Raw genomic sequence first — 14,657 nt, 5'->3', positions numbered from 1 at the left:
CTAAAGAAGAAACCAGTCTAACCCCTATACTAAGGAAACATGCTGCTGTTTTTGGAGATGATTTGGGAAGTATGAAGGGAATCACTGTGACATTGAACATTAAACCTGGCAGTCCACCAAAATATCTGAAAGCCCGAACTGTGCCATATGCCATCAGGCCAAAAGTTGAAGCAGACCTGGAGCGCCTGGTCACCAATGGAGTCCTAATACCAGTTACCCATAGCTCATGGGCCACTCCTATCGTTCCAATAGTGAAGAAAGATGGCTCTCTCCGGATTTGCGGTGATTTTAAAGTCACTGTCAACCCAGTGTTGTGTGCAGAGCAATACCCGCTTCCCCGCATCGATGACCCCTTCGCAGGCCTGGCTGGGGGACAAAAGTTCAGTAAGATTGATCTGAGTCAAGCATATTTACAGATGCACGTCGATGAAAAGTCCCAAGAGCTGTTGACTATTGTGACTCATAAGGGGCTTTATCGATACTGTCGCCTACCCTTCGGAATCACATCGGCTCCCGCCCTGTTCCAGAGGGCTATGGACCAGATCTTGTGTGGCTTGTCAGGAGTTCAGTGCTATCTGGATGATATCCTGATCACTGGAAGAAATGAAGAGGATCACTTAAAGTATTTAGAGGCTACCCTACAAAGACTGGAAGAGTATGGCCTACGAGTTCGCAAAGACAAGTGTGAATTCTTCAAGCCCTCTGTTGAATATTTGGGACACATCATCGATTCTGCAGGTCTTCATAAGGCCCCTGCAAAAGTTCAAGCTATTGTGGAGGCTCCCCCACCTCGAAATGTAAGCCAGCTACGCTCATTTCTAGGACTACTGAACTATTATGGAAAGTTCATCTCACAGTTAGCCACACTGCTAAAACCACTTCATGAGCTCCTTGGGCAGAACAAGGCCTGGAAGTGGACTGAAGCCTGTGATGTTGCATTTAACAAAGCTAAGGATGCATTGTTAAATTCTGAAGTTCTAACGCACTTTGATCCATCCTTACCCCTGCAATTGGCCTGCGATGCTTCCCCTTATGGAGTGGGAGTGGTCGTGTCACACATTATGCCTTCGGGAGAAGAAAGACCTATTGCTTTTGCTTCACGCACTCTAAGCAAAGCAGAAACTAACTACGCCCAAATCGAACGTGAGGCATTAGGAATTGTTTTTGGAATTAGGAAGTTTCATCAGTACCTGTTTGGGCGAAAATTTACTCTTCTTACAGACCATCGACCTCTGACATCAATTTTTGGACCATACACAGGCATTCCCCCATTAGCTGCTAGTCGTATGCAACGTTGGGCATTGATACTTTCTGCACACACATATGAAATCAAATATCGGAAATCCACTCTGCACGGCAATGCAGATGGCCTCTCAAGGTTGTCTTTACCGGTCAAACATCAAGATAGTGCCCAAAAGGAAATCTTCTACTTTGAACAGGTAGAGAATACACCCATCACTGCTGCTCAGATAAAGAAGGCAACCCGCGTTGACCCAGTATTATCCCAAGTTATGGACCTGGTGATGCATGGAAAATTTCGACAAACCTCTCCGGTCTCACCCGACCTTGTTCCCTACATGTCCAGGCGGACGGAGTTATCGGTCCAATCTGGTTGTTTGTTGTGGGGGAGGCGTGTCATTATTCCACCACCCCTGAGATCACAGATGTTAGAACAGCTACATTCCGGTCACTGTGGAATAGTGCGCATGAAGGAAATTGCACGAAGCTATTTTTGGTGGCCTAGATTGGACAGTGCTATTGAAGAGAAGGCAAGAGCTTGTATGTCATGTCAGGGTATAAGAAATGCACCCCAGTGGGCACCCCTACACCCATGGGACTGGCCTGAAAACCCGTGGCAACGTATTCACGTTGACTTTGCTGGCCCCCTTGAAGGAAGCATGTTCTTGGTGGCAGTAGATGCCCATTCTAAATGGCCAGAAGTCTCTATAATGCAGTCCACTACTGCAGAGAGTACTATCCAAAAACTACGAGGACTCTTTAGTCGTTTTGGTCTGCCAGAACAACTTGTGAGCGACAACGGACCGCAGTTCGTCTCTCAGGAGTTTCAAAATTTTATGAAGGCAAATGGGATACATCACATCACGTCAGCACCATATCATCCGTCCACCAACGGATTAGCTGAAAGATTTGTGCAGACAATGAAAAACGCTTTGAAATCAGCAAAGGGACAACACTCCATTCAAAAGCGTCTGGATACCTTCTTACTTTCCTATAGAAACACACCTCATGCTACGACCCAGGCTTCCCCAGCCTTTCTAATGATGGGACGACAGCTGCGCACTTGCTTTGATCTGCTGAAACCTTCTGAACCCAGACAAACTGTGCAACATCAGCAGCAATATCAAGTCATCAGACGGGCACCCAGAGCAAAAGACCGAACCTTTAGCCCAGGGCAGCCAGTTTTGGCTTGGAATTATACTTCCAGAGATAAATGGGTCCCGGCCACAGTCATCACTCAAACAGGACCTGTTTCCTATACAGTCCGGACTGCAGAGAATCTTACCTGGCGGCGACATGTAGATCAGCTGTTGCCAGGTCATGCCAGTTTTCAGGACCCATCTGCAGTTGAGGAGTCTGACTTCACCCCTCCTGGTGAGACACCGAATCATGAGTCACCTGTTCCTGACTGTTCTCCTCCATTACTGCCGGCAGCTGAGATACCCCTTTGCCCAGCACGAGCTGATACCACCTCCTCACCTATTCGTGCTGCGGACCCTGAGCCCCTAGTACTTTCGGGTGCAACAACACCAGAAGTTCGCCGTAATCCACCTAGAGACAGAAGGCCTCCTCATCGGCTGGATCATTAGCTAGGGCGAACCCACGGTTATGGGGCAAAATAATCCCCAGGGTTTAGCCGGGAATGGAGGCAGTCTACCCTCATTCTCTAGTTTAGTGTGTGTTTTATTTAGGGGATGTTCTTATTAGGGGGGGAGAAATATGTTGTGTATTTGGTTGTCATGGGTTTTGTTACTATGGCAACTGAGTTAGACTATTAAGGGATAGCTCAGCCGGTTTCAACCGGCTGAGTGAGCTCTCTCTCTCTGTAAATAAAATGGAGGTTTTGGTTAGCTGTCTGCTCTCTGGCCTCAAGTGATTGCTTCCTACACCGGCTGCCCCAAGGATATAACAATTCTCTGACTTGTGCCCTCTCACCATGGGCCCCTGCGACTTCCCTCTCATGTGCCATGATAAACAACTCTAGTTATAAGCACCACGTGCACTGAAGAGACACTGTTGGTGCCAGGGGCTGAGTGTGGTGTTTGCTGTTCTAGAGGGAGCTTCCCCAGGGGGGTCTCAGTTGGATTATGATAACGTGGAGGAGCCTTCCTTGAACGACATCCCCAAGACTCCAGACAGCCGAGGTGAGTAGTGACTCCGACTCTTGGAAGCAACGTCACCCTGATGAAAAACTAACTGTATTTCCCAGTAGAAACAATAGCGGTTTGTTAAGAAAACCACAAAGTTCACCCACCAGTATTGTCTATTGGTGCAATGCTGGGGGCGCTGACCAGGTGCATTACAAGAGCTGTGTGGAGGCCCAGGGGTAGGGAAGCGTGTGATGTCCTAGGTCATGACAGAGGCCCATTGCAGAGACTGAAGGAGCAGTTTGCTCATGAGCTGTCCATGCTGTACTTGGCTCAGAACACTGCTCTGTGACCCTCACTGCCATGAGCACTAGGGTTACTCACTATATGTAAACATAATGCATCAAAGCAGAGACCTTTACATAGCAGTAATGTTCCCTGCCAGCCTTTCCTGGCATGCAACTATGGCAGCTTATATACAGCTGTGTCAGACACACTGTGACAGGGGGATGGGCGGGACATAGAGATTTTACACCCGAGGGCCAATGTCCCACCCTTATTAGCTGGCTCAGCTCCCACTGGTGTTAGTACATTGGAAACTGATGGCAGTTTATGGGGTAAACTTTATCAGGAGAAAGCAGCAAAGAGTCCTGTGGCACCTTATAGACTAACAGACGTATTGGAGCATGAGCTTTCGCGGGGGAATACCCACTTCGTCGGATGCATGTAATTGAAATTTCCAGGGGCAGATATGTAATTTCCACTACATGCATCCCACGAAGTGGGTATTCACCCGCGAAAGCTCATGCTCCAATACGTCTGTTAGTCTATAAGGTGCCACAGGACTCTTTGCTGCTTTTACAGATCCAGACTAACATGGCTACCCCTCTTATACTTTATCAGGAGAATGCATTGAAAAGACATTTTTAAAATAATGTCAAGTTTAGGAAGCCGGAGACAAACTCTGGACAATTCCAAGTCATTTACATTTGTAATTATTGTAACCAAATGCCTTGTGGAATGATCCCTCTGAACTAGATTCCAGTCACCTCTTTCCAGAACTCCCCCTTCCCCTCGTCATCTGGGAGCTCTAGGATCCACTCAACCAGCTACTGAAATGTATCAAATCAATCTGATCTGTAAATCCCCTCAGTCTGAGGGTTCCAGAGCAGGGCTTGTCTTACATCCCTGAGGGTGGAAGGGCTGAGAGAGCCCCAGGGACCAATGAGGCTGGCACATCTGCAGCTTGTAGTTTATTTCTATCTTCACTGTGAATATTCTCTTAATTACGTCACATCTTTGTGGGATTGAATGTGAGATGCTGAAGGCTTCTGGATTGAGAATTGTGTGTGAAGGGCTGGCTTTGGGCTTGTTCTCATTGGCCAGCTAATTGTGAATAGGTAGACAGGTGTGTAGAATGATTATTACCCTATGAGTTACAGCTGCGGCTGTGTGGGTTTAATTAACTAATTAGCAATTGTGATTGCTTATCATGTTGTATATAAGAGCATGCTGGGAATGAATAAAGATGGCTGCATACAAACACACTCTCTCTCTGCTTGGACTTCGTTCCTGCTCTTGCGATGCAACACATCTTCACGTCAGATGCCCCTGCCGTGCCTGGAGATGTCCCAGGGGATGGTTATGATGATGCCAGAGAAGTGTCTGACACTGAAGGTGACCCTCATTTGGGGCAGAATAATGAGAAAGGCACTGGAGCGAATGACAGGGATTCACAGACAGGTGCGTAGAGAATTGTTTGCACTTCACACTGTCTCTGAAGAATGGGAGAGCTGGAAATGTGGGGTATGCAGCAAGAGAACAGCCCTGGCCAAGCCAATGCCTGTGAGGCAATCTCTCCTTCCCTCACCTCTCCATTCCCTCAAAGCAGAGGCTTCAGTGCCTGCCATGGAGAAAGGAACAACAGGGTCCCTGCTGGGTGGTACTTCGTGGTCAAACCAGCAAGGTACCTGGGATCCTTCTGTCTCTAGGTTCCAAATCTTGTGTTGCTGCCACACCCTGGATGTGCTCGATTCCCACACGTTCACTGTGCATGTATCTTTTGGGCAGAATCCTATACACCAATGTCCTGTTACTGCTGCACCGGTGTTAAAGAGCCCATTACACATTTTGTAAAATCTGGGATGGGCTTTGCCCATTGTCCTTGGCCAATATCTCTCCTCTCTTCCCCATTGTGTCATGAGTAGAGACACCGTCGGCCACCCCAGAGGAGGTGCAGTGCTGATGAAATGTGCATTGATTAGTACTTGATAAGAATAATGTGCTAATGTTCATTGCTAGGCAGAGTGAAAGTTATGATGTTCTTAACCAAGCGCTCCTTGCTGGCAAGTGCTTGGGTTTTGTACATGGAGTGACAAGAAGCTACAGCTGGCACTTGGCAACTTTACCTGTTCTGGAAACCAAAGGTTTTACTCTCCAGACTATGTATAGAGATGACGGATTAGAAGTTGTCATAGACCCAAGACTGAAGGGGGAATGATTCCCATCTGTACTGTTGAACAGAGGTTCTCAGACTGGGCAGCACAGAATATATTGTAGGGCAGCATGAGAAACCAGAGCAGAGAGCGGAGGCTCTGTTCGGGTACCCAGTTTTGAAGGCAGCTATCATAAACAGACAGTTAAGGGTTAACTCTTCTTTTACCTCTAAAGGGTTAAGAAGCTCACATAACCTAGCTGACACCTGACCAAAAGGACCAATAAAAAGATAAGATATAAAAAAGAGGGAGGAGGGAAAACAGTCTTTTGTCTGTTCAGTAAGTTTGTGCTGATGTGGAAAGATCCAGGATTCCACCAGCTAACATTTCTTAAAAGTAGTGAGTATTAGAGAAGAATTCTCTTAGATTTCTTTTCTTTTCTTTTGTGACTTCTTTTTGCATAAGAGGGAGAATCAAATTTGTGTAACTAAGCTTTTGCCCAAAGGGCAGGGGCGGCTCCATGCCCCAGCACGCCAAACGCGTGCTTGGGGCGGCATGCCACAGGGGGCGCTCTGCCAGTCGCCAGGAGGGCAGCAATCAGGCAGCCTTCAGCGGCATGCCTGCGGAGGGTCCGCTGGTCCTGCGGCTTCGGTGGAGTCGCAGGACCAGTGGACCCTCCACAGGCACGCCTGCGGGAAGTCCACCAGAGCCGTGGGACCAGCAGACCCTCCGCAGGCATGCTGCCAAAGGCAGCCTGCCTGCCGCCCTCCCGGCAACCGGTAGAGCGCCCCCCCGTGGCATGCCGCCATGCTTGGGGCAGTGAATTGTCTAGAGCCGCCCCTGCCAGAGGGACATCCTCTGTGTTTTAAATCTGCTGTCTGTGAGATTTCCTTGCATGCTAGTCTCACAGAGGTATCCCATTCACCCTTTTTCTTTAATTAAAAGTTTTCTTTTTAAAACCTAATTAATTTTTCCTTGTTTTAAGATCCAAGGGTTTTTGGATTAGTGTTCACCAGAGAATTGGTGAAGAAATCTCTCCAGTCTACCCAGGGAAGGGTTATAGGAACTTGGGATGGAGATATTTTGGGGGAAGAGAAACTCCAAATGGTCCTTTCCCTTTTTATTGTTTAAATCATTTGGTGGTGGCAGAGGAGTACCAGGTTTTAACCTAAGCTGGTAAATAATCTTAGGGGTTATCTCAGGCAGGTCCCCACATCTGTACACTAAAGTTCAGAGTTGGGGTGACACCTTGACAGCAGCACTGCCACCGGCAGCAGCGCAGAAGTAAGGTTGTCATGGTCTGGTGTTGCTGCTGTTATGTCTCTGCTGCTGCTGGCAGCAATGCTGCCTTTGTGCTGGGTGGCTGGAGAGCTATATACTTAAATGGTTCTTTTTGACTCAATGCCCTACTGCTTTTCATATTTAGTGAAAGTTGCATTTTGATTTTTTTTTTTAAATTGGTACATGTACTTGTGTGGTGGGGAGGAGAGGTGTCAGCTACTACGGATACATGGAAAGGGGCCACAATCAAAGAAGTTTGAGAACCACTGCTGTAAAGTGCACTCCACCTTGCTCTGCAGCTGCACATAACCATAGAATGGATCCACTGACTGTACGTCTCCCCCTTGGTGTTATCAGGTTGGAGTCGGCACTCGCTAAGGAGTGAAGTTGTCTCTGAGATGGAGAAGGAAACCCCGTCCCTGCCTCCTGGAGACACAGGTTATGATGATGTGGGACATGGTGACTCTGGGGGTTCAATATCATAACAATTTGACTGGACAAAATAACCCCGTGAGGATTTAAACGCTTCAACTCTTTCTCTCAGAAATGATGCCCAGAGAAAGTTTCTGCCTGGTAGATAGACAAAGCAGGTATTTTTGTAGGATTTGTGTGAAGTTGCAGGAAATACAAAAGTGAGTGGGAAAAGGTTCATAAGCTTTCTTTGTATAATTTCCCATTGTTTGGAGGGGGTGGAAGTTTCCTGCTTTTTTATGTCTATAATTTCTTCTGCTTGACTTTGTGACTTTTTCATATTAAATCCTTTCTGAAAGTCTTCCCCTTAGTGGATGGTTTTCTTGCCAGATGATTTGTGCAGTTTCCAGGGCTCACCACAAGGAGAGGCTGAGATTAAACAAACCAAGAGACAAGGGAAGGCCACCTCTGGGTATAGCTGGGTGGGTTTACACAACAGGCATGTGGTAAAAGTGAGAAACCAGGTAGAGACATTCAAAGATGAGCAACATGGTTGTTCCTGAAGTGAATTCAGATTTGAAACTTTTATTGAATCCAAGGAGATAAATGCAAAAATTATCCCTGAGTAATTCACACCTGAAATTAAACAAACTGTGAAAAGATTTCCCGATTAGCAATAAATGCAGAGGATAAATATTTCTGCTAGGACTAGAAATTAATTCTATAGAAAATAATGACAAGAGGACGGTTAATAAGAATCTGGATTTCCACTGAACCAATAAAGCTACAACAAGTAACAAGTCACTGAGTTGTTACGTAAAACTGATCATGTTCACACAGTGGCATGTTTATTTCCATGACAATCTACAAATGTAGTTGAAAATCGATGCTGAGCTGAGAACTGACCAGTGGGAAAAGCCAGAAGTGTTCTATTGATGAACCCTCAGTGAAATCAATACCAGAACGCATCCAGAGGACATCACTATTTTACAGAAATGTCTGTCTTTCCTTTATCACAAATCCTGCATTCAGTTGGGTCACTTCATCTGTAGAAGGATAGATTAGAAATACAATTGGTGAGAGAAGGTGCTTCCAATCATCTGCATTCAGCAGGGCCAGGAGTCATATAAAGAGACAGAAATACAACAATTTACTTTTGAAAGGAGAAAAATACACATCTTCCTAATGTCTTTTTAATATGGCATAGTGATCCTAGGAGACTGAAGGGGGATAAGAGTATGTCAACTTTATAGAAGTCGATTTTTTAGAAAGCGATTTTATACAGTCAATTGTGTGTGTCACCACTAAAAGAATTAAGTCGGCAGAGTGTGGCCACAGTACCGGGGCTAGTGTCAACTTTCAGAGTGTTACACTTTGGGTAGCTATACCACATTCCCGCAGTCTCTACCGCTCATTGGAATTCTTTGTTGAGCTCCCAGTGCCTGATGGGGCAAAAACATTGTTGTGGCTGGTTTTGCGTACATGTCGTCAGGTCCCCCTTCCTCCATAAAACAACAGCAAACAATCGTTTCTCACCTTTTTTCCTCGGTTACCCGTGCAGACGACATACCACGGCAAGCATGGAGCCCGCTCAGATCACTACAGCAGTTATGAGCACTGTAAACACCACTCACATTATCCTGCAGTATATGCAGCACCAGAAACTTCAAAAGCAGGCGAGGAGGTGACAGCAGCGTGGTGACGAGAGTGATGAGGCCATGGATGCAGAGTTCTCTCAAAGCACGGGCCCTGGGAATTTGGACATCATGGTGCTAGTGGGGCAGGTTCATGCCGTGGAATGCCGATTCTGGGCCCGGGAAACAAGCACAGACTGGTGGGACCACATAGTGTTGCAGGTCTGGGATGATTCTAAGTGGCTGTGAAACTTTCGCATGCGTAAGGGCACTTTCATGGAACTTTGTGACTTGCTTTCCCCTGCCCTGAAGTGTAAGAATACCAAGATGAGTGCAGCACTCACAGTTCACAAACGAGTGGCGATAGCCCTGTTGAAGCTTACAATGCCAGACAGCTACCGGTCAGTCATGAATCAATTTAGAGTGGGCAAATCTACTGTGGGGGCTGCTGTCATCCAAGTAGCCAAGCAATCAAAGAGCTGCTGATATCAAGGGTAGTGACTCTGGAAAATGTGCAAGTCATAGTGGATGGCTTTACTGCAATGGGATTCCCTAACTGTGGTGGGGCGATAGACGGAACCCATATCCCTATCTTGGAACCGGAGCACTAAGGCTGCCAGTACCTAAACCGAAAGGGGTAATTTTCAATGGTGCTGCAAGCACTGGTGGATCACAAGGGATGTTTCACCAACATCAACATGGGATGGCCGGGAAAGGTACATGACGCTCGCAACTTTAGGAACTCCGGTCTGTGTGTACGGCTGGAGCAAGGGACTTACTTTCCAGACCAGAAAATAACCGTTGGGGATGTTGAAATGCCTATAGTTATCCTTGTGGTCCCAGCCTACCCCTTAATGCCATGGCTCATGAAGCCATACACAGGCACTCTGGACAGTAGTCAGGAGCTGTTCAACTATAGGCTGAGCAAGTGCAGAATGGTGGCAGGATGTGCCTTTGGACGTTTAAAAGCACGCTGGTGCAGTTTACTGACTCAGTTAGACCTCAGCAAAACCAACATTTTCATCGCTTTACTGCTTGCTGTGTGCTCCACAATATCTGTGAGAGCAAGGAGGGGACATTTATGGCAGGGTGGAAGGTTGAGGCAAATTGCCTGGCCACTGATTACGTGCAGCAAGACACCAGGGCAGGTAGAAGAGCACAGCAAGGTGCGCTGTGCATCAGAGAAGCTTTGAAAACCAGTTTCATGACTGCCCAGGCTACGGTGTGAAAGTTCTGTTTGTTTCTCCTTTATGAAAACCCACCTTCTTGATTCATTCTACTTCCCTGTAAGCAAACCGCCCTCCCCTCCCCCGTTTGATCACCTCTTGCAGAGGCAATAAAGTCATTGTTTCAAATTCATGCATTCTTTATTAATTTGTCACACAAATGGGAAGATAGCCCGGGAGGAGTGGGGGAGGAGAGAAGGACTGGGTGGGGTGGTGGAGGAGGGGAAGAGGGAAGGACAAGGCCACACTGCACTTCTACCTTATTGAATGCCAGCTTTCTGTTGCTTGGGCTGTACTCTGGGGTGGAGTCGTTGGGTGCCCGGAGGCCCCCCCACCGTGATCTTGAGTGTCTGGGTGAGGAGTCTATGGAACTTGGGGAGGAGGGCAGTTGGTTACACAGGGGCTGCAGTGGCGGTCTGTGCACCTGCTGCCTTTCCTGTACCTCAACTATATGCCGGAGCATATCAGTTTGATCCTCCAGTAGCCTCAGCATTGCATCCTGCCTCCTCTCATCACACTGACACCACCTCTCCTCTTGCTCCCTCCACATGTCCTCTCATGCTTTCCTGCACTCTGACATTGTCTGTCTCCATGCATTCTGCTGGGCTCTGTCAGTGTGGGATGACTGCATGAGCTCAGAGAACATTTCATTGTGAGTGTGTTTTTTTCACCTTCTTATCTGCGCTAACCTCTGGGATGGAGATGATGGGGGAACATTGAAACATTTGCAGCTGCGGGAGGAAAAAAAGGGAGAGTAGTATTTAAAAAGACACATTTTAGAGAACAATGGGTAGACTCTTTCATGGTGAACTAAGCTGTTAACATTACATAGCATGTTGCTTTCTTTACAAGGTTGCATTTTGCCTCTTATATTAGGGCCTGCCAATTTGGTGTGAGATCACAGACAGTGCTGGCAGGCAACAGAATTTGGCTTGCAGGCATACACAATAAGCCACAGTCTTTTGGCTTCTTTAACCTTCATAACATGTGGGAATGGTTTCAAACAGCAGTGCCCTAATTTCCCATACCAAGCACATATTGGGTTGGCCATTTAAAAAGAGGAGCTGTGGTTTTCAGGTTAACGTGCAGCACAAACCCAACTACCCCCCCCCCACACCCAACTCTTCACCCCTCCCTCCACCGCGTGGCTAACAGCAGGGATGATTTCTGTTCAGATGTAGGCAAACAGCTCAGCAAGAACGGACACCTGTGAATGTCTCCTTAATAAAATTCCCCTATTTCAACCAGGTGACCATGAAAGATATCACTCTCCTGAGGATAACACAGAGAGATAAAGAACGGACGTTACTTGAATGTCAGCAAACTCTGGGACCATACGCTGCCATGCTTTGTTATGCAGTGATGCTAGACTACATGCTACTGGCCTGGCATGGTAAAGTGTCTTACCATGGAGGACGAAATAAGGCTGCTCTCCCCAAAAACCTTCTGCAAAGGCTTTGAGAGTACATCCAGGAGAGCTTCACTGAGATGTCCGTAGAGGATTTCTGTTCCATCCCCATACATGTTTACAGACTTTTCTAGTAACTATTCTGGCCCCAAATGCATTCCAGGACTTCAGGGCAAATTAATCATTAAACACGCTTGCTTTTAAACCATGTATTATATTTACAAAGGTACACTCACCAGAGGTTCCTTCTCCGCCTTCAAGGTCTGTGAGCCTGCCTTGGGTGGGTTGGGAGGGTACTGGCTCCAGGTTACTAAAGAGTTCCTGGCTGTCGGGGAAAACGGTTTCTCCATTTGCTTGCTATATGCTATCTTCAACCTCCTTTTTATCATCATCTTCCTCATCTCCAAAATCGGCATCCCTGTGGCATGAGAATCCATTGACGGAGTCCACACACAGGGGTGGGATATTTATAGGGGCACCCCCTAGAATTGCATGCAGCTCATCATAGAAGCAGCATGTCTGGGGCTCTGACCTGGAGCATCTGTTTGCCTCTCTGGTTCTTTGGTAGACTTGCCTGAGCTCCTTAAATTTCACACGGCACTGCTGTGGGTCCCTGTTATAGCCTCTGTCCTACATGCCCTTGGAGATTTTTTCAAATATTTGGGCATTTCATCTTTTCGAACGGAGTTCTGATAGCACGGATTCCTCTCCGCAAACAGCGATCAGATCTGGTACCTCCCATTCGGTCCATGCTGGAGCTCTTTTGCGATTCTGGGACTCCATAGAATCATAGAATATCAGGGCTGGAAGGGATCTCAGAAGGTCATCTAGTCCAACCCCCTGCTCAAAGCAGGACCAATTCCCAATGATATCATCCCAGCCCGGGCTTTGTCAAGCCTGACCTTAAAAACCTCTAAGGAAGGAGATTCCACTACCTCCCTAGGTAACCCATTCCAGTGCTTCACCTCTCTCTGAGTGAAAAAGTTTTTCCTAATATCCAACCTAAATATCCATGGTCACCTGTGCTGATGAGCTCTGCATGGTCACCTGTGCTGATCAGCTTGCCATGCTGGTCAAACAGGAAATGAAATTCAAAAGTTCCCGGGGCTTTTTCTGTCTACCTGGCCAGTGCATCTGAGTTGAGAGCGCTGACCCGAGCGGTCACAATGGAACACAAAACTCCCGGAGGCCAATGACATCAAATTGCATCCACATTACACCAAATTCAACCCAGCAAGGTCGATTACAGAGCTAATCCCCTCGTCGGGGAGGAGTACAGAAATCGATTTTAAGAGCCCTTTAAGTTGACAAAAATGGCTTCATCATTTGGACGGATGTAGGGTTAAATTGATCTAACACTGTTAAATTCGACCTAAACTTGTAGTGTAGACCAGGGCTGAGAGGCTGTACCCACCTGTTCCAAGGGTTGTGTCCTCCAGACAGATTTGTGGGACAAAGAAAATGACCACAGGGAGAGGAAGTGGGCCCATTGTGGGTGTTTGTGCTTTGGCAGGGAACCCAGGCTGCTGACACTGCCTGGGGCCTGGGATTGGAGCCTTATAGAGGGAGTGGATGAAGGCTCCTCTCTTCTTTCAGGCTGAAGGAATCCTGGAAAATGTTCCTGGGTTTGGCCAGTCCATCCAGGGGGTCACGTCACTCACAGGCAAAAAGAGGACCACTCCCCCCAGAATGACACATCTGTCCATGTTTCCCCACTTTCTTTTTTAAATTCATATGTTCTGCCACCCCTTGCTGGTAATTCAGTGGGTTCAAATTTCATCAAACTCTGTGGGGATTTGCACTGAGGGAATAAGGGAGTTCCCTAGCTCATGGTTTTCTGTTAGATTGTGATTCCTACAGAGGACAGCTCGCTTACTTACCAGACCAACGGTCATGGGTCACTGGTGTGATTAGAGGTTGATCTATGTTTGGTTGCATCTGTTTGTCCCCTCCGTGTGCCACCCCACCCCTGTGCAGACAGCTGCCATGACAGACTGTAATAGTCCGATGTTGGGGCCGTGCCCTCTCAGGGGCCGTCGGAAGCCAGGCCGCCTCACTACACGGCCCAAATCAGTCTCCGGGTTCTGAAGGTCTTGGGGGTTCGGCCCCTCAAGCAGGGGCTGAACAGAAGGCACACGGTTAGTGCAGTGAGCCCCAGCCCTCAGTCAGGGCAGGGCAGCGAACCAGTTCTAAGCTCCGGTCCTGGCAGCCGGAACTGATCAGTGACAAAGTCAGTAAGCCCCAAGCCCTAGCTCAGGGCGGGGCAGCACACAAGAGGCAGGGCTCAGACCCTCAGGCAGGGCTGAGCAGCAGTCTACGTCTGTAAAGCCCAAGCCCTAGCTCAGGGCGGGCAGCACACAAGAGGCAGGGCTCAGACCCTGAGGCAGGGCTGAGCAGCAGTCTAAGTCTGTAGTTTAAGCCCAAGCCCTCAGTCAGGGCAGGGCAGCAAAACAGCCGTTCTAGCTCAGACCCTCAGGCAGGGGCTGAGCAGTAATAATAGTTCAGGGCTCAGGTCCTTAAAGCAGGAGCTGAGCAGTAATCAAGTCAAGAAGCCCAAGCCCTCGATCAGGGCGGGGCACCAAACACAGCAGTTCTAAGCTCAGCTCCTCACAGCAGGGGCTGAGCAACAATAAGAGTTCAGGGCGCAGGTCCTTGCATCAGGAGCTGAGCCACCAAGAGTCAGTAAGTCCCAGCCCTAGGTCAGGGTGGGGCAACAAACAATAGTCCCAGGGGCTCAGGTCCTTGTCCCAGGGGCTGAGCCACCAAGAGTCAGTAAGTCCCAGCCCTAGGTCAGGGTGGGGCAACAAACAATAGTTCAAGGCTCAGGTCCTTGTCCCGGGGGCTGAGCCACCAAGAGTCAGTAAGTCCCAGCCCTAGGTCAGGGTGGGGCAACAAACAATAGTTCAAGGCTCAGGTCCTTGTCCCGGGGGCTGAGC

The 14,657-nt window shown here is 48.0% G+C and overlaps 1 protein-coding gene across 1 annotated transcript in view; it reads left to right on the top strand.

Moving 5' to 3' along the window:
• The window catches only part of LOC123355760 (scavenger receptor cysteine-rich type 1 protein M130-like), a 301,663-nt gene extending 293,889 nt beyond the window's left edge, over positions 1 to 7,774 (top strand). Inside the window, exons 25-27 of the mRNA XM_044998406.1 lie at positions 3,294 to 3,383; positions 4,932 to 5,069; positions 7,400 to 7,774. Coding sequence (XP_044854341.1) covers positions 3,294 to 3,383; positions 4,932 to 5,069; positions 7,400 to 7,527 — 356 coding nt within the window. The 3' untranslated portion in view covers positions 7,528 to 7,774. The remainder of the gene's footprint in view (positions 1 to 3,293; positions 3,384 to 4,931; positions 5,070 to 7,399) is intronic.
• The last annotated feature ends 6,883 nt before the right edge of the window (positions 7,775 to 14,657 follow it).

Source organism: Mauremys mutica, chromosome 1, assembly GCF_020497125.1.
Source record: "Mauremys mutica isolate MM-2020 ecotype Southern chromosome 1, ASM2049712v1, whole genome shotgun sequence".
NCBI lineage: Eukaryota > Metazoa > Chordata > Testudines > Geoemydidae > Mauremys > Mauremys mutica.
Note: the sequence above shows the minus strand (reverse complement) of the source record. Positions and strands in the feature narration are given on the sequence as shown.